Raw genomic sequence first — 21,170 nt, 5'->3', positions numbered from 1 at the left:
ATATCGATCATAGGGTGGTTCACGAAAAGTATGTTCACTTCAATTTTTTTCTTTAGTAATGAACAAATTATAATTTTTTCAATTTTTAAATAGGTATACCCATACTTTTAATTCCTTAAACTTTTCATATAATCTAAGAAGTGTCATGTGGGAAAACATTTCTTTTTCAAAAGATAATTATGGATATTTTATGTGACCATGTGAGATGGTTTTTTTTTAAATTATATTGATATACTTATCAATTAAAATTTTATAAATTATTTATCGAGTACTTAATTAAATTATAAATACTAACGATAACATGGAACTATGATGATTTGAAAATTATAGTATTTAATATTAATTTATATTTATTACAATTGTATTATTAAGTTGTTCGAGTATAGAATAAGAACCGTTATCCTGACTATTTATTAAAAAGGACTATAAAAAAGGGTAGTACTCGTTGAAAAATGTTTATCGCCATACATAATGCTCTTTAAACGGTAGATGTTAAATTTGTATCCGAAACCCCTGAAATCTAAATTATGAGACTCTCTTAACGGAATCTCGGTGGGAATTTCTACTCTTAAAAGTTCAAAGAACTTAATACCCGTATGCAGTATGCACATCAAACTGGAAATATATAGTAAAATTACATAAGGTCACTGTTAGGGTTTGAATATTATTACCAAAATTGAAGAGGAGAACATTTTCGGGATATCGTCATAACTCATAATGTTACCTAATGGCTAATATTATCCTTTTTTTAAATGCTGTCAATAACGATAAGAAGTTATATTGTTTTACATTAGTTATTAAGACATATTACTATATTGCAACTCCTTTGTTGACAAATATTTTTCATAAAAGGTATACAAAATATAATATGAAATTATCTCGAAGAAAATATTCTCCTCTTCAACGTGTTTAAACTCTAACAAATAATAATATTTTATATTCATCAGACGCCATGATTGTGATTTTGCGTGATTATTGACACTTTATCATACAGACGACCGCGCGACTTATACAAACAGGATTTGTACAAATTGGCTGTGGCTGCCTCAAAATTAATACGAAAGTAACAACTTTTCCAATTTTTTGTATCGAATTAAGCAAAAATATATTCATATTAAATTTAAATAAACATAAGAACAGGAATAATTTTTAAATGTTATCTATCATATTATATCGCGTTAAGTATAACGCGAGTATAGTTTATGTAGTATATGTATAGTAACTAGCAGTAAACCTGCACAAAAGTATTACCAAATAAACAATATATTATTTCGTTCAAACCGTTCAATATTGTAACCGTTATTATGATAGACTGGATACTTTATCCACGCGGTATATTCCAACGCGTTGTGGACGCGCGCACAATAATAATAATATTATATTATACTTACGTGTGAATGGACACTATGTACAGCGTTGATTATTCACTCGTTGCATGATCATAATTAATTAAAAATTAAAATTAAAATGAGATTGTGAAATGTTCGAAATTCATTCCGTTAAGTGTGCCTACGTATTATACACGTACAACAATAGGAACACGCATAAACAAATACACAAGTAGTTTATCAGTTGTTACTTGTTTGCAAACCTTATTATACGGCCGCGGGGAAAATATGTACAAATATAATAATGTATAAAACGTTTTTTTATTTTTATTATTACCCCTCGTTATACGATTCGCCATAATAACAAATGTTGAACTCTAGAACGCCAACAAGAACATCTCAAACCGTCATTATCAACGGCTTACGCAAAACTATAATACGTATTTACCTTTTATTTTAGTTAGACCGTATCAAACTAACGTTACAATCTTGTCAATTAATTCGCGATTTCTGTTATGTGTATTTCGTATGCAATTATAACAATTTATTCTATTGTAAGTCTTGTCAGTTCAGAATCGAAATTGTTAATTATATATATATATATATATAAAAAAAAAATAACTTAAAAAGTGAAGAATTATAATTTATTTTTAAAAAAAAAATCTGTCGTTATTATGTATTGCAATAGTTGTCGATTACATAAACTCAAATTAATGTACGCCACGTCAGATTTCAATTCATCTTCCTTTTTTTCGCCTTCATTCCACTGTCGAACTCCGAGGCCGAAATACTCTTATCCGATTTTCGTTTCTTAAACAGTGCTCCACTGTCGGTCTTAGGAATTTTTCTTTGATTTCTGTAACAAAAATAGCAAACAGAAATTTTAAGTATTGTATCGATATTATATTCAACACAAAAAGTTCTAAACTCTTATATAGGTACATTGTACAATAACTACAACAAAAAAAGTAAAATTACATAATATATTAAATCATTTAAAAAAATAACCAATAACGATTTTGTAAAGGTATCGTTGTTGATCAAACTAATCCCTTCTGCGATGATTCGTCCTTTATGAACCTTTAGATTTTAGAATTGTATACACATTGCCTACACAAAATACAAATATACCTATGCTGTGGCTTCACATAGTATAGGCCTTTAGGGGAAGGAAATTAATTTTAAATTCGCTTTTAAAAACCTATTTAAACATATATTATAATTATAGAATATGGTATTTAATCCTGTAGATTGATAAAAACGTTTAATACAAACAAAATTAAAATCGTTCAATCCCGTGTCCTTTGCGTAGGTACCTAAAATACAGCTTTTCGTATAATATGTCTCAAACAAAGATAATATACGATAATAAAGGCGAAATAGCGATTTAGAAATCGTATTCAGAGCCATATTCAAATCTTCAGATTACAGACTATTATATTATTAACGTCTAATCTCAATTACTTTTCCAGCAATCCAACTCCTCGCCGCCTAAAAATAGGAAATGGGGCCTCTTATAGAGTATGAAAATTGAGCAAACAGACTTCCGGAATTCCGTCAACGTCGCGGATTTCTCCGCTCGTATATGATGCATGTATGTTCAATTAATTAATTTCTTTTTTATACAACATGTAAGGATTGTATATTATTCCTGAATAAAAAAATTCTTGTTTACGAATGCAGTGACCCGCGCCACCGGTTTTCACGGAGACGCGGCGCATCGGCGACAACGTCAACAGGCTACAACGGCATATAGGTACGCTCAATGTGCATTATAATAATACTCATTATATACCTACATAATATTGTTAAATAGGGTGATTCATCAAACATGCTCGCTCTCATTTCTTTAATAATGCATTTATTCAAATTCCGATTTTTGTTATTTTTAAGTATACTTGAGATCCGTATTTTCGATTATTTAGATTATCTATATATACCAATTAAGGAGTGTCCTGTGACGGTATAAACTTCTATTTTTATAGTGAAAAACAATTTTTTTTTAATGATAATTGTTAAATAGTTGATTTTTTTATTGAAAATATTGGTGTATCCATATCGAAATTCTAACTAGAAATTTTTGAGTTATTGTAGTGTACATATCAAGGATAAAAGTGCTTAAAATTATCTTACAAAAATGTGAAATAGAAATAAAAATATTTATATAGATGCCAGACGGATTAGTATTAATTACTAAAGTTTTCAAATCATCATAACCATCTTTTAAACAACCTATTTTTTTATGTAAAGGCACTTAAAAGTTCCAAAAATCAAGTTTTAAATTAAAATGTAATTTGAGAGAAAAATGGTGGTGTGTGCATAGATTTGGTGAATCACTTTGTACCTATATTTTTTGAACTTCGCAAAAACTGTTTGTGGTTTCACGTTGCCTAAGTAAACTAGGTAGTTGTTGTTTTAACTACGACGGTGACGTCGACGTTCGCGTCTAGAGCGGCGCTCACAACAGACCGTAGAAAATGTAAATTGTCCGTGCAAAAGAGCTGATTAGTGGCGATTACTAAATATAAAATCGCCCCAGTGGTGGCGTGACCTAATTTATAATTTTCTTTATACACTCTTACAACGATCGCACTATACCTCAAATAATCACCAGGCAATTTGTCTAATACTAACCGGTAGGTTGGTGGTGGCAGCGGCGACGGTCAAACATATAAAATCACAATTGCGTCATCTGCGCTGATAACGGTGGATTCCAGTTACACAACCGAGAGTAAGTACGCACATAAAACGGCGCAACTAGACCTTAAATTCAGGGGGTGCTAAGTTTGCTAAGAACCTACAAACCCGTGAGGGATGGGTTATCTCAGCTCAAACACCCATCAAATAACTCCCATCTCAGTTTGCTTTTAAAATTATTCAAAATGAATAAGAAATTTAAAAACTATTATGAATTTTTAAATAGATATTTTCCATTTAGTATATTTTTCACTTTTAAATATATTTTAGATTCTGAGTGAAGCAAAGAATTTATTGATTTTAATGATTTTATCATAGAAAAATAGTGTGTATATTTATTTATTTTTGTGTCTGTTATTTAATAGCTATGAAAAATTATGAGGACCATGACTTCGATTCTTGTTTTGAGGGTGAAAGCGCAAACTATCCTCACCGCCCCCTTCTTGCTCCTATGAATAAGTAACTGCCTATATATATATATATATATTTTAAATTATGATATAATCAAAGCCGTCGAATTTGATGAGACTTTTACACCCTATTAAATATATTTATTTAATTATCACATTATAGAATTTTTGTGTAATTTTGAATCAAATTTTAGTTTTTTAGTTAAGTTTTAAATATTTTTTCGTTATACTGTCTGGTACCTATATAAAACTATACACACAGTACAATCATGTTTGTAGTTTAATTTAGTTCAGAATCATTACTTTTTAAATTCAAAACTTAATTAAATGTTCTTGTTTTTGTGCCTATTTAATAATAAACGTAATATTACTGATTTACTGATAAAATATTTTTGGTATCCGCATATTCTCGATCATCATCTACTGCAGAAATCTAGCTTGCCTATGCTTAAACAATATTATCTACATTCTACAGCTTTAGCTGCAAAAAGTTGTTTTTTGCACTATTCAGAATATTGACAAATAATTTCGGGCCTTTCTCAGTAACATAATATATTATAACGGTAAAGGGAGCGTATCAATCGAGAGTTTTGAGTCCTATGTATATATATCATGTATAAAAGTATGGGTTGTATTGTAATAAGGAAAGGGGAGTGGATGGGGTGCAGATCCTTTTGTTCTACGTCTAATATCATATAAGACATATATTATTATATTATATCATCATCATCATCATTATTATTATTATTATATTATTGCTATGGTTGTGATATGGTCGAGATCCAGTTGAGAAATTAATGGACGACGAAGCATCTTGAACAATAAATAAATGAGTGTTTTGAAAGGCTCTTTTGTTATCGTCATGTGTGCTTGTGCGAGCCCGATGTTAACTATCATTATTAACAACCGCGGGATTAAGCGCAACACAACACCCTATTTTATATCACATACATGCGGCGCAGCGTATTACTGGTGATGTTTATTTTTCAAACGTTTCTCATAATTTTATCGTGGGGGAGAGGGTTGTCCCTATTCTATTCGCACGCCACGCTTTGCAGAAATCCCTATTATATGGAAAACTTGTTTTGCGCGAAGACGATAATTTATCAATACAATTGGCGCGTCTCACACGTTACCAAAACAGGTACGTACTAATACCTAAACTTAATGTGGTTCATCTTTGTAAACCATCAGCAATAATATAATAATAATACATCGTCATACGGAGTAAAATCGCGTCCCTGCATCTGATATATCGTGTCAAATACAGTATTTATTTTCTTCAACACGTAGTTCGGTTTTCGCGAAGAAATTTCTCGCAAACGTTTTTATAACAATTAAAGTTTCGGTATGCTATCACTAAAATTAGATACTTTGTTTTTATTCAAAATTTGATAGAAACATTCAATGTAATATAATATTAGTATTATCTATAAGTATTAACATTGTAATCTGCAATTACTGACAAAATATAATTTAATGATTATTTATATACTATTTATTTGTATATTTATTAATTTTATTTTATTTACAGTCTTTAACATACATAAATATTATAATACACAGACAATAAATGACATTCGATTAAACAATTTGAATTTAACATTCTGAAGCTAGTGCGCTGTTTTTTAATGATGTAACATATACTCGAATTGGCATCATACTTTTCATATCATTGACCTCCCATGAAAAAATTAATAATACTAGTGTAATATAACACTAATTAATTAATTTGAGATTTTGACACTATATATATATTATTATTAGATATTACAATTGATTTGATTAAATTAGTTACATTGATTTACCTACACTTAACGTAACAACGGTGTAATTATAATCATTCTAATTTTTAGCAAATAGTATTTATACGAAAACATATCATGTAAAAGAATATTAATAAATGCGCTGCAATAGTTTAATGTGGTTATAACGTTACAATATTTATACAGTATAATAATGCTTGAAAAAAAAAATTGTTAAATTTTTCTAAAATTTATTGATAAACTATAATAGGCCTAGGACGAGTGAAAAAAAATCAACCATTGTCTCGGCATAATGTTTATTAGTCGATAACAAAAGAGGATCGGTAAAAGGCCCCCGAACCATTTTAATCATTATAACACAATTGATGATGATGGTAATGATAATAATAATAAGTGAGGCAGCAGTTAATAACGTGTCTATATCTGCTGGTGCAGTATATAATATGTATCAAGTTTTACACTATACAATAGTGATCGAGTGAGTATGTGCGCGTATCAAACAAAAGGGTGTGATGCGGCGATAATGATGAAAGGATTTTGTCAGACGGGAGCTGCGACCGATAAACACAGGACCGATGGGGGGCAGACTATGAGAACCCCTGCAGCTACCAGAATTTAAAAACCTTCTTCTCCGTGTACCTATACAGTACACACATATCCTTTTTGTGTTTAAATTTTTTTTCTTCATCGCGCTCGCCTTATAAACAATGAGATTGTTGTTCGATTATAATCAGTGTGCGTCGAGAAATTAATAAGTTTTTAAACAGTGTCGACCCCGGCGGCCGGCAGCCGAAACGAATTTTAAATCCAACTCCAAGAAAATCAAAAATATCACGAAAAAAAAACAAAATACCTACCAACCTATATGTGTATCAGCACTCGGCTTTTCCAGAGTTAGTCTGCATATCTATACACCACAAACACACACACACACACACACACACACACTACAATATATTAAAACTAATGACGCATTAATATCATACTTAAAGTACTACCTTTACAGATATATGAAAAAAATTATACTTAAACTGAACTCCAATAATTATTAAATGTACCTATACCTATTTATACGGGTAAATTATAGGTCTAAATTGTTTTTGTTATTATAAAAATCAAATATTGTAAAAATACTCAGTGTATTGAAACAATTATATCAATAAATAAATAAAAAAATAAAAATCATATAATAATTATCTAACGGTTATCCTATTATACCTTCTGAAAATGTTACATATATGTTGTATTTTTTTCATTTCATGAAATAATTCATGAAAATATTTATTTGAATGAACAATTTATTTTTTAATAGTTGAAAGTCATGTTTATTCTTACGAATTCTATAATTTATGTTTTGCTATTTTTGTATTTTTTAAGCGCGTGTTTCCTGCAACTTTCATACATTAAATCGAGTCATGTTTACATTTGTACATTCTAACATTAAATAAATTCTCACGAGATATTTAAATCATTAAAAAATTACATATTATAATCCAAAATAAACATGACACATTTTTTTATGTTTTTTTTTTTTAGGTGCTTGACTCTTCAATTACAAACACATTTTAAATCTGTACATAACCTTTTATAACAATAGGCAATAATATAAATATAGATATTAGATTTCGAGTATACCCTGTCATTGAGTTTGTCACTGTAAAGGATAAGTTAAATTTGAATTCAATGATAAATTAACGACTTATAAATAACATGTTTTTTGAAATATAATAAAATAACTAAAATCCATCTAATTCAACCAAATTTTTCAAAATTTGAACTTCCAACACATATAAATTAAATTGAAGAATACACGGGAAAAATGGTAGCAGTCCATTTTTTAGCTATTTTGATTTTATGGTTTGATATGATGACAAATTAGGAGTAATATTAACTGTTAAAATCGATTGAGTGAAAAAATCGTTCAGTCTGCTACTATTAAATAAAAAGATTAGATATACTGCTAAAGAAAGATTATAGTATATATACAGTTTTAAGAAAATAATTTGAAGTATTAATTTATAGGTACTACTGTTTTCCGCTGTACCCTTCAAATGTTAAAATGAATTTTTTAATTATTGTAAGAACAACTCACGAGGAACATTGCATTGTACAATAAATAAAATAAAAAAATTATAAATAATAAAATTTTAAAGTGTTGAGAACTAAAAAATAAATCTGAGAAAGTAGAAAATTCTAAATATTTATAATAGCACAAAAAGAAATTAAATATTTCAAAAATTATATCATTTCAATAAAATATGCTGATATAAATATTTAGAGAAAATTTCAAGCACATGAAAATATTGGGAATTTAACTTTAAGAAGCAGAACTTTTACGGGCTCTCCTTCCCATAAAACCCAATAAATACTAGCTATATCACAATTACTGCCAGAAACCACCACAAGATTTAAGCTTAAAGCATTTTTAAGGATCCAAGGTAACGATTAAAGCTTAAAGCTTAATGCTTAGGACTTTCAATGCTGTTATTTTTTTTATAGTTCTGTAATAAATAGCAGGGTCAAATAAAATTCCTATTCGGAATATGAAAAAAATTTAAACCTAAAATTGTATTTTACATATTTTAAAATTTTTTACTCTATTGAACGACACCGTACATTTTTAATTTCATATTCCAATCAAAATATTATTCAGTTTTTTGATCTATGAAAATCAAATACCAGACAAGTATTTTATACTTAGTTATAACTTAAATATTTTAGAGATTAGATTATCGGAGTAGTTAACCAAAATTTTGTATGACTGTGTTTAAAAGTAAAAGTAACATAAAATTTTTTAAAGTACTTATAACTCATAAACCACTATTCCACATTTTGAATTTTATACATCAAACGAGGAACTTAATAAAATATCTACATTGAAATAAATAATTAAAAAAGACAAGTTATCATTAAAAGTTAAAATTTTTATTTAGAAAAATACTGTTTTTAATGGTACAAAATATTTTTAAAAACGACAATGGTTTTTGAAATAATGAGTGTCTTCTGTTAAATGGATCACCCGGTATAAACGATGTGTTCTTCGGTCAAATGAGTTTACATGCCGCATGTTAGTAATAAACTGCTACAGAATTCCCTAACTATACACATACTACGGCAAATTACATGTTGTTAGTGAAGAAAAAATTATTATACAGTGTCCGAGATCAAAATTACTGGTGATTTGTCAGCAGAAATTAACAAGAGAAATTAAGGGAAATAATTTAATGGGCTGTTGTGATATTGCCAAGAAATAAATGAAACGCGTTTTTAAAGATTTATTTGAGTGCAGTTATATAATATTATATAGTGTTTTGTAGTAGACATAATATCTTTATCAAATCGAGACGAATATATAGTGCAACCCGTTTGACTATTATACTGCAATGTGTTACCTATGTCTTTCTTTTTTCACTGCTTATACCGAACTATAATATAATAATATTATTTTATTATATAGATATATAATGCGCATTAAGCACGATGTATAAATATATTGGCAATTATTTAGTGGAAGATAGGTACTCTAAACGTACTATCAAGATTTTTAACATTTAACTTTATACTGCATTTATACAGTGATACGTAAGTTAATTAACTTTCTATGATTATAAATATGATCAGACTAGTAAGGCTATTGTATTATACAGTATCATTACATAATAATACACTGTCTGAATAATTGCTAGGGAGTCTTTACATAAAATGTAATTCCATACCTATCTATGACGCAGTAATCGGCAATAATATTTGTTTAATAAAATTTCTTACAACGATATAAAAATATTATACGCCAAAATAAAGATGATTTAAAAATACAGCAAACTATACGTATTTACGAACTCATTAGCAGTATAATAGTTGTTATAATTACGGTTACTTGTCCATAAAACAAATAGCGGATGTAAAGATTTTTTTAAATTTTTTTGGAACTTTAGTGGGTGTTGATTAATGCAGCCATGATCGTATAAAACATTTTTTGCACATGTCTTGTTAGTTTAAATATATTAATGATGGGTAAAATAATAAAAAATAAAAAACCAGATAATAATTTGATAATTATTAACTAAATATAACAAGTATAATAAGTCATATATATTACATGAGTATGTGTATTAAAACAAATATATTACCTAAGTATAGTTGTATAACTGTATATAGGTAAACTATTGATTCGTAAATAATTTTACATCCAAATAATTTTTGACAAGACAGATAACAGCAGGTGCAGGTCTATAATATACGCTACTAACACAAAATGGGTAAGTCTGGATTTTTTAAATGACATACTATTATCCATGTTTTTTTATTCAGATAGTTATAAGTTGTAACCTATATATAGCTATTGAATTTAAATACAAATACCTATCCGATTTACAACAGTTCAACTCTATTGTAAATACATTCATGGTAAAAGAATTATTAGAATACTTTCGTTTATATTTTTTTAGAGTTTATTATAATTTATAATGTATTATAAGTATATACGGTCGATGGAAAAAGAACAAGAAAAATGTTCCAATCGTCCTTGAAGATTATGTGGCGCATATGCGGTTACATAATCGGGAAACCCAAGGCGCACATCCAATCGGTAATTGGTCCGAGCCAAATAATTGGATATCTTATTGTTATTTACCATCCCCCTCCTCAGTACCCAGAGCCCGATTTTCCAGCTGAACCGCTCTGACAATAACAATTGACCTGTAACCAAAATCTTTTCAAGTACGCATCGCCTAGGCATTGTTGCTGCAAACTGTAGAACTAATAACAAAATAAATAACAATCGGATCTTATATTATATATTATTATGACTTGCGACGACGAAGACACAATATCTATAATAGATCGTTTCAGAAACGTTTCATCTTCCAGCCGGAAAATTAAAAAAATAATCCTATGACGTAGCTTAAGACGTATAATATATTATGTATGAAATGTATTATTATTACATCATATTAAATCAGTAATAAGCTTGACAACAACACAATGTAATTCTTTTTCATTTTAAATTATATAGTACACAGTAATTTCTAAAATATGGGTACTTAATTTTCATTGGTTATATCGTGTTATATTGTGTAAATATTACGTACTAAAAAAAAAAAAAATACACTAATCATAAATAATAACGACGACAAAGTTTAACAAAGAATTAATAATAAATTATTAAATTATTTGATTTATTATGAATCAATAATTACCGAATTATATTTTATGTAAATACGAAAGAGAAAGATAGAGAAAATGGCAGTCAGCCATCTAAATTTCGACTTTTATTAGATGCTGAAATAGGAAAAATAAACAATTGATTGGTGCGTATGCATGTGTACGATTTAAACACCTTAATAAATAAATAATTTCAATAATTATAACATTCAAATTTAAAATAATAAAAACCACCACTTTCACAACAATAAATACGGCTATGATATGTGATATGTGAATTATATTTCAATATTAGTAAGAATTCTGCTCAATAATGTGGCATTTAAGAACATTACCAATCACTTAGAAAAATTGTTTTATAATTGTATATAAGAAGTAAATATCTACAAAAGAAAAAAGAAAATACTTGAAAAATATTGAATCTTTTTCCAAAAATATAATAAACATCAATATTTATTTTTTTAATCCTTATGAATTAACACTGCAAAGTATTTTATTGAGTGCGTAATCACTCGTAGTAGTCGTAGTCCTAATCAGACGTAGCACGTCTGCACTACATCTTGGATAAATGTAATAATGTTTATAATATAATACTGTTACTGTAGTATTACGATAATATGGTAGAAATAATTGTGTTTTTTAACAATACATACGATTGTACGAAATTAAGTGATATATGTCCAACGATTTAATATACTATTTAGTAACTTGTAAGTATACGATATGTTGATACATCGCGATCGTTATCAATTTATAGACGATTTCATTTTCTATCGCAAACAATTTTGGTTTACATTGAATTTTCCATTTGGTTGTTCAAAATATTTGGAACAGTACAGGTGGAGCAGTACTACCTATATACATTATACAATATACAGGTAGCATAGAATCTATCATCTTAGCCAGGAAAACAAATTAAGAGTAATTTTTCAGTAAGCTGAACACAGTAATCATACTACAATCATTTACACAATGGAAAGTGGAGTGTTAGAAAGAAAACCGTTCCATTTTCACACTTTTGCTGTCGTCCTTTGTGTTTGAAATCGATTATCACACAGTTTGGAACAATCGGGCACTTATAGAAAAACGGTGCAAATCTTCGGGGCAGAAAAATGAATATTTGTTAACATTTGGTTTCGAGTTGAACAAGTAAAGCCATACACATTGAGTCAGTACCGTGAATATTTTGATTGCTAACATCCTCCTCTCACCCGTTTTTCATCTATTATTTTATTTCCTCAAAATAGTTGCAGCAATGTGCATCTATAGTTCTAATTTATTTATATTGTCTTGGTTTGGTACCACATTGGTATTTGGTACCCTAGTATAGCAGCATAATAACCTATACCTAATAGTAGTTTACTTAAATATTCCCAAGGTCTAATCGCTTATTATTCTTAAATTTTTGATTAACACATAAAATATATTTATTTATTACAAATATTAAAGTACTGCAATTTGATTACCTTGAATATAATATGACATAACAAACAGTAATTTATAATGAAACGTTTTAAGGCCAAAAATGGTTTCACTTAACGTTCAAAACACTAACAATCGTATCTTATGAATCAATTACCTAGACCAAAGAAAATATGTTTAAAAAAATAAACTTAAGAGTTGTATTTTCAATAACAATTTTCCAGTCCACCAGACCTTAACAATATCACAACTATAACTGAGCAAATCATGAGTGATTGTGAAAAATCATTTAAAATTGTATAAAATTCAGTTAAACTATTGTAATTATTGGGCTGAGACTGAATAAATAATATAATGATTAATGTTGCATGTTTTAGAAGATATTATATATATATTTTTTTTAATTTTAAGGTTTAGAAATTAGAAATTGAATGCATTCAAGGACTAAAATGCTCTTCAGAATATCATACAAAAATACAAAAACATTTTTACTCTCAAATGTCTCAATCATTTAAAAATGAAATAATAATCCAATATGCTTACTATTCAGCTTTGAATTGTATTAATGGATCCTAAAAATTCTTTACCAAGGTATTTAATTTAATTTTATTAAATTTATTCTACATATTTAGAAATAAATTATATTTAAAATAAAAATATAATATATAAGTTATTCTATTATTATAATAATATTAATAAATAATTATAAATTGTTATTTTTAACGTATTATGTTTTTCTTTAATATCCTATATTCCTAGAGATGTTTAACTTACCAAAGGTTGTTATTATTTCTAATTAATATTTTAACTTTTAGTTATATCTGTTTAAATAATTAATTATAGTTTTTATACTTCTAGGTATAATATTATAAGATATTTAAAAATTATGTGCTTTTATCATTGTTTTATTGGTGATTGCGCGTTATGAGCAACGAGGTAACACAAAATTGCCAATAGTTAACAATTTAATATGCTTAATTTTAATATAATATTAATAATAAAGATGTATCCATATTTGAATATTTCTCTTTAAAATTTGTTAAGATATCAACACATAATCAAGTATTTAATAATATAACTACTATTGAACAATGACAATAAAATAATCATTAAAGAATTCTTTTTGAATAAAAATGAAAAATACGCCTTTACATTATAAAAATTATTTAAATATTGATACAACTTTATCCTTGTTAAATTGAATAATTATATAAGTTTAAAAGTAAAATTAGAGTAAAATTTAATAAGATTTACTAACTTCATTCTAGGATCTTTCTTTGGTTTACCAATTCCTCCAATTATTCTTGGTGCATCTCGTATAGCAAAGCTCTTAGCGTAATGACCAAGATGGCAATCTTTAAAGTTAAAAACTTCTCGACTACTTTTTGGATAACTTGCATAAGATCTAACCCATGACTTAAAAGCTGTAATACACAATTAAATGGTAAATAATTCAGTATTACACACTAGCATTAATTATTATAAAAATTGGTATTTGTGTAGTAAAAATCTAATATAAGTTAATGATTTATTATTTATTATTTAATATTGTATATTTCTCAAGGATTTAAAATAATAAAATTCAGTTGTATTACTTCAGTATTGCATATAACTCATATAATATATTCAAAATTGTCAACAATTTAAATTATTTATTTATATTTAACTCACTAATATGTGTATTTTGTGACATAATATAAAAATTGGGTACACAAATTGATATATTATTGTGACTATTGATTTAAAGTATAAAAAAACATTAGATTACCAAAGTACTGCTGAATCACAGGTAAAATATACAAGCAAAAGTGGTATATTAAATTAATGCTTTCACAAATACCAAAAGTATTTAAGGGGATTGGAAGTGGTGATTTTCTGTCTGTCTAAACACACATAACATATGATTATTAGGGTGGTCCTTAATGTATAAATGATGATTTTTTTTTTTAAATTTTTGATTGGGCTACCCATGGAATTTGTTAAAAACCATAAAAAAATGAATTGTGTAAAGTTTCGTAATAATTGGTTTACCCTAAGGCGTGCCTCAAGAGGGTTGAATTTAAAATAAGGGTGCTTTTTGATTTTTTTTAAATTTAAGCCTAAAATATTTAAGATAGGCAAAAAAATACAATAACAAAATATTTTTTAAATTCTATATCCTATAAAAGTTGTTACTTGTACTTTTTTCAATCAACTACTCATTCGCCCACAAAATAACAAATACTCGTTTTTATTATATAATAATGTATTATTTAATAATATATATAATATATTTTATATGATTACCGGAAAAGATTTCCTGATGCTAAAAAAAATACACTAAAAAATGATATTTAATTATGTAATTTATGTCTGGTATTTTGTAAGTATGTTTTATATTTAATTGCGATGTTTAACTTGATTTACATAAATTCAAATATTATATTAAATTATAAATTATTATTCATTAATTCATTATGTATTGTATTATAATCATTGATTATAGACATGTTCTATTTCCAATGTACCTATTTATATAATGAAGTGATGAGAATTCTGAACACAGATTTGAATTTTTCATTAGGTCTACTTGATATAGAATTTCCCACATTTTCGATTTTATCCCCCCTCCCCACCACAAAAAAAATTCCTAAAAACATTATACTAAAAAAGAATAATTAAAAAATTTATATATTTCAATTTTAGGAGAAGTTAAAATCAAAAATGTGGGAAAGTTGATCTCAAGAAGATTTTATGCCAAATTCAAATTTATTTTTAAAATTCTTATCATTTTATTTTACCAATCAATAAATTGGAAATAGATCACATCTATAATTCTATGTTGCGTGTGTTAGACAAAGATAGAAAATCTCCGTTTCCAATCCCCATAATAATATGATTATGAAAATAATAGTATATACCATTGCACCCCAATTCATGAAGACGATCTTGTTCAAGTACTGCTGTTTCAAAGCGAGATTGTAATATATTAGCCGCCATTTCAGCTGTTTTAACATGTTCCTAATACAAAATAAATTATGTTTATATAATTTATAACTTTGACAATTAAAAAACAAATAAGTAATATTTTGCATAAAATAAACAAAAACATTAAATTCAGGTGTGTTTTGATTAATAATTTTAATATACTTACACCTTCAAATTCCATTGTGAGAATTGATGTCAAACATTTATCCATTTTTAATTCAGAGGCTCTAAAATATAATTATAATAATTTACTACTTTATAATAATAATAATAATAATATGATTAGTAATTACTTATTACTAAAAACAAATAATTATTAATAATTCCTTTAATATAAAAGGGAATATCTAAGTTTTTTAAGTTTCTTATGATCTATTATTAGTATTTGGCTGTAGGTCTTACATAATGGAATGATCTTGAAGTTTAGCTATAAACATAGCTTCATGTGGTGTTAAAAATAATGTCGCTTCTCCCTTTTGACCAACTCTTGCAGTTCGACCAACTCTGTGAACATAATCTGTGGGTGTTATTGGAGCATTGTACTGTATTATACGATCTACTAAAGGTAAATCTAGACCTCTTGATGCTACATCCTGAAAATAGTAAATAGTAAATATAATAATCTAACCACCATATTCATGCACATTTACTTATTTAGGCTGTTTTTATTTTTTTAATGATGATAAAAATTATAGATAAATGCTAAATATTTCAAGCATTATAATTAAAAAAATATTTTTATATAATTAAATTTTAATTATCAAAACTCAAGGCAACAATACAATTATTTTTACTTTCTAGTTACTTATACATTTAAATATGTTTATAGCATACAATGATTTCTTGCAGGAAAACATTATTACTTTGAAATTGATAATTTTGATTTATTGTTTGAATTCATGAAAATATTCTGTTTTATAAACACTCTATTTTTAATTGAAATTAATCAAAAAACAATAACAACTATTTTGAATTTTCTTGTAAATAATTCAACCAACTCTTGGTGTGTAAATTAATAATTAAAATAAATTATTATAAAATAGAAAATAAAAAACATACAGTGCAAAATAAAACTCCATGATTAGCAGCTTTAAATGATTTAAAAACTTCCATACGTTCTACTTGAGTCATATTACCATGAAGTTTGAACATAGTTAAGCAAGTTAGAACAGTGGTTAATAATTCTGTATAAAAGTCAACCATATCTTGAGTGGCCATAAAAACTAATGTTTTGCTTGAAATTTGACCTTTCTGTAAAAATAAATGTAGTTATTAAAGAGTTTTAAAATTTATACCAATATATTTTACTTGTAACTTTTGTAACAAAACGCCAGAAAGTGTAACTAGTCTTAATTTAGGAGGAGCTAAAACATAATATTGTAAAAGACTGTCTGGTATTGCTAAACATTCTGAATCTGTATCCCCTATAGAAGATGCATCAATGTAAACATGATCTTTCAATGACAATCCTGCAAGCCGTTGGACTCCTTCAGACAAAGTTGCTGATAATAAGGCTGTTTGTCGAGGTATAGACTCATCGCGATGTTCATTAATAATAGATAAAATACTGTAATATAAATAATTAAATCAAGATTACATTATATACTATTATATTACATAGTAAATACTTGTATTACATTTAGAGTTAAATAAATATTTAAATATCCTAACCTAGTGATATCTTTTTCATATCCAAGATCAAGCATCCTATCAGCTTCATCAATTATCAACCATTGAAGTGATTTAAAAGATATTGACTTAGTATTCTGTGCGTGGTCTAATAATCGTCCCGGTGTTCCTATAAGTATTGTGATACCTTTTCTCATACGTGCCTTTTCAGATTTTCTTTTTTCACCGCCCGTAAACATACCGGGCACAAGCCATGTGTAAGGCTACAAATGTATAATATATTTTTATTAATTTAATATTTATAATTTTGTATACTTTAATGATCTTACCTTTAATAACTTGATAAAATTTTCATAGGTCTGTAATGCTAATTCTCTGGTTGGTAAAATGATTAGTGCCCTAAGGCCATCAGTTCGAGATAGTTTTGGTCGAATCTTATGTAATGACTCAATGAGCGGAACAGCGTACGCAAACGTTTTACCACTACCCGTCTCAGATTGAACCATCGCATCTTTACCAGATAGTAAGATTGGAATTGTTTGACTTTGAACTGTTGTCAATTTTGTCACTCCTAACGTTTGTTCCAAATTTGCAATCTATTATAAGAGAAAAAATGGAAAAATGAATATTAGATATAAATGGTATAATTAATATTGAAAAACTTAAGTATTCTCTAAATAGCATAAATAATAGATAAAATAGATAATTATGTTAAATACTTTAAGAGTTATGACACCTCATTTCAATAATTATAAACTATAATTTATGTAAATAACACTTAATACTTGAAAATATAAGTTAACAGAAATAACTCGTCATTGAAATTATTATCTATAATAAAAATAAAAAAACTAATAAATATTATGAGATTAACTTACATTATTTAATTAATTAAGAAGACGCTTCACCCGCATGTGTTATCTCCATCTTACAAACATAGAACATAGTAAAACCCATTTCATGCAGGAAAGAATCATTAGGGCTGTAGTCCAAACTTAACAAGCCAATTAAAGATAAATAAAGAAAAATATTATCTGTGAAACATTGTTTTTAATTTTTTGATATCATCAATAAAATTGCTTGAAAAAATTGCATATCGTTTCAAAATCCATTATTTTTGTGTTTTTCAAACTTAAATAACTTTTTTTGTAGTTCTGATAACAATAAAATAAGAATGATGTTGTACAAACCAAAATCTTCTCTTAAAAGTGTAAACATTTGATTGCTTAACTTAGGTTACAGCCTAAGTGGTCCTTGCACGCGTGAAACTATTTTACTATGTTGTATGTTTGTAAAATGGAAACAACATAAGCGAGTGAAGCGTCCTCTTAAGTATAAGCGCAATTTGAGGGGGGCTTGGGGAGCTAAGCCACCTCAAAATCAATCATAGCCCCCCCTTCCCTACAAAATTATTTGTATATATCCCCTTCCACCTTTATATATCTCAGGGATCAAACACAGTACATACATGCAAATTATAATAGTCCCCCAAATTTAAAACTCAAATTGCGCCTTGCTCTTAAGTTAGTTTAAAATAATCTATTCAAACCAAATTGTTATTTATGGTTAATTATATGTATTATTAAGACTGAATCAATCATAATAACATGAACATTTGATTATCAACTCATTAAAAATAAAACATTAATCTGTAAGTAATACAACCCATTTTAGTTCATTTGGAGTTTCAAGACTCTAATATTAATTAGGAATACCTAATTGAAAACTTATTATTTAAAAAATAATTAATAATTTGAGGAAATATTCCAAAATGATTACATTATTATGCATTATTATATCAATAATCAAAAAATATATATATATACATTCTTAACAAACCATATGAGCATGCAGATCGGTTAAATCCTTATATGTTGAGGTGGAAAACAATGCATTCTTATTTTTATTATTAGCTTGAATGTCAACTTGTTTATTAAGTATAGCCACAGGTAATTGTACTTGTGGATTATTTCTAAACATTGAAGATACATATCCACTTTTTTTGTCATTATTTCTCTTTTGATAATTTGAATTTTTTCCATTTAATCTGGCGTCATTGCCTTTCTCCTGTGAACAAAAAAAATGGTATATGTCAATAGTATTCAATAACAAGATTTCATATAAAATGTAATAGTTATTTTTACTTTTCTTGAAAAATTTGATCTTCTATCAACACCAAACACTCTGGAGTTTACAGGATCCTTTTCGCGATTGATGACACAGTCATTTTCTAGACCATCCCCAAACTCGTCACAATTCATACTAAATAGGTAATGTAAAATCAAATAATATGTAAATATTTAAAATGTAACACAAATTTCTGATTCATTAGCCGTTACATTAAATAGTATATTTTAAACAAACCAAAATTATTATTATTTAACAAAATACAAATTTCAACTTTGAATTCCTATCAGTAACCTTAAAACAACACGTGCAATCACAATGATAAGGACAGTTAATATTGATAATAAAGAAACAACTTGATAACAAGCTCAACATTTTAAACTTTTAAAGTAGGTCCGTGAGCTAAAAAAAATTGATTACGTGAGTACGTCGTTTCGTCGTTAAAAATAATATTCTAATTCTACTCGGACTATTCGTAATTCATAAAAATAGCAAATGTCAGAAGCGTATAAAAAAGGATAAAGGTATAGCTGATAGAAAAAAGTAGTGGGAGTAATGGGAGTAGAAATTTAAAATTACTATGACAACTGTCAACTAGAAAAAGAAATGCTTATACAGTGGCGTCATTTGAGTGGGGCAAGGTGGGCATTTGCCCCTGTCTGATTTTAAAAGCAGCCCAATGGGCCGGTAACGCAAAATTACACTTTTAACAATATTTTTAGCTCAAAATAAGCTGGGGGTGCTAAGCATCTAAGCACCCTCTGGCACCTCCGAGGACTGCATGTGCGACAATGGCGATATTATTGTTTTAAAACATACTTTTGAATTGTATACATTTATAATTTATAAAGTATATACATATGAAGGTAGGTTGTATCTCAATAATTTAATGTAATGTATATGTTGTATTGTATATAATCAATGAATTGTCACATTGGACATAGGTTTGTTAGAAGTTAGAATACAATAAGTGGAGAATATTCACCACGTATTGTAATTATTGTAGCCCAAGCTAGCATGTTAAAATGAGATGACTTTATGACGAATACATTAGGAGTATCTATTTATGTTTAACACGCGATGGAAATGTATTATGTATTATTATTGATAGGTATGTGCCAAACTGCCAAGTAATATCTAATTGTATTTACTATTTATGCGGCTTGATAGCTAACTCATAATTGAACTACGATACATTTATTTATAATATATATATTGATTAATCAGTAATTAAATATCATCTGAGTTCAGAAAATAAACTGACAGCTTCATTGACAACTAGTTTATATATATTTAGCAATATAAGTAGGTATATTTGTATAGGTATTTTATTTAAAATAATATTAATTTAATTAAATTTTTTTTTTATTCAGCTCTAAAACATGTATCCTAATAAATAATTATAATAAAAAGGTATAAAGTGGTAATGCTCTGCTATACGCCTATACATTTGGTAACGAGTAGGTCACTTTTATAGGTGTGTTGAATTTGAATTTAAATCTAATTTTAAAGATATAATTCGTTTTAAACAGAAAACTATTCTACGCGGAGACGGTATATTATATACGTTCAGTGGCGTAGTTACGAGCAGGGCGCAATAAGGGTGCTTGCCCCTCCAACCTCCCCTGAAAATTAACTTTTAAACAAAATTTGGTAATTTA

The 21,170-nt window shown here is 27.3% G+C and overlaps 1 protein-coding gene and 1 long non-coding RNA gene across 2 annotated transcripts; one reads left to right on the top strand and one right to left on the bottom strand.

Annotated features, from left to right (window-relative positions):
- Positions 1–1,950: 1,950 nt before the first annotated feature.
- On the bottom strand, positions 1,951–19,800 carry LOC132917259 (probable ATP-dependent RNA helicase DDX31). Its single transcript, XM_060977908.1, has 11 exons — positions 19,527–19,800; positions 19,222–19,449; positions 17,712–17,978; positions 17,425–17,645; positions 17,062–17,320; positions 16,813–17,004; positions 16,156–16,346; positions 15,920–15,980; positions 15,687–15,786; positions 14,045–14,210; positions 1,951–2,184 (listed from the first exon to the last, which is right to left on the bottom strand). The coding sequence occupies exons 1-11, from the start codon at positions 19,641–19,643 to the stop codon at positions 2,061–2,063; spliced, it is 1,926 nt and encodes a 641-aa protein (XP_060833891.1). The 5' UTR covers positions 19,644–19,800; the 3' UTR covers positions 1,951–2,060.
- LOC132918538 (uncharacterized) lies at positions 12,031–13,369 on the top strand. The gene is made up of 3 exons (XR_009660511.1): positions 12,031–12,242; positions 12,298–12,513; positions 13,198–13,369. It is a non-coding gene; the product is annotated as an uncharacterized LOC132918538 (long non-coding RNA).
- Positions 19,801–21,170: the final 1,370 nt, after the last annotated feature.

Source organism: Rhopalosiphum padi, chromosome 1 (genome assembly GCF_020882245.1).
Source record: "Rhopalosiphum padi isolate XX-2018 chromosome 1, ASM2088224v1, whole genome shotgun sequence".
NCBI classification, from domain to species: Eukaryota; Metazoa; Arthropoda; class Insecta; order Hemiptera; family Aphididae; genus Rhopalosiphum; species Rhopalosiphum padi.
This window is presented reverse-complemented; position numbering and strand designations above follow the sequence as displayed.

Coding starts and splice junctions, on each gene's coding strand:
- LOC132917259 (XM_060977908.1), bottom strand. CDS start 19,643: ATGAATTGTGACGAGTTTGGGGATGGTCTAGAAAATGACTGTGTCATC. Junction 17,005..17,061: donor TTTTGTTACAAAAGTTACAA/GTAAAATATATT, acceptor TTATTTTTACAG/AAAGGTCAAATTTCAAGCAA. Junction 16,347..16,812: donor ATGGAGTTTTATTTTGCACT/GTATGTTTTTTA, acceptor TACTATTTTCAG/GATGTAGCATCAAGAGGTCT.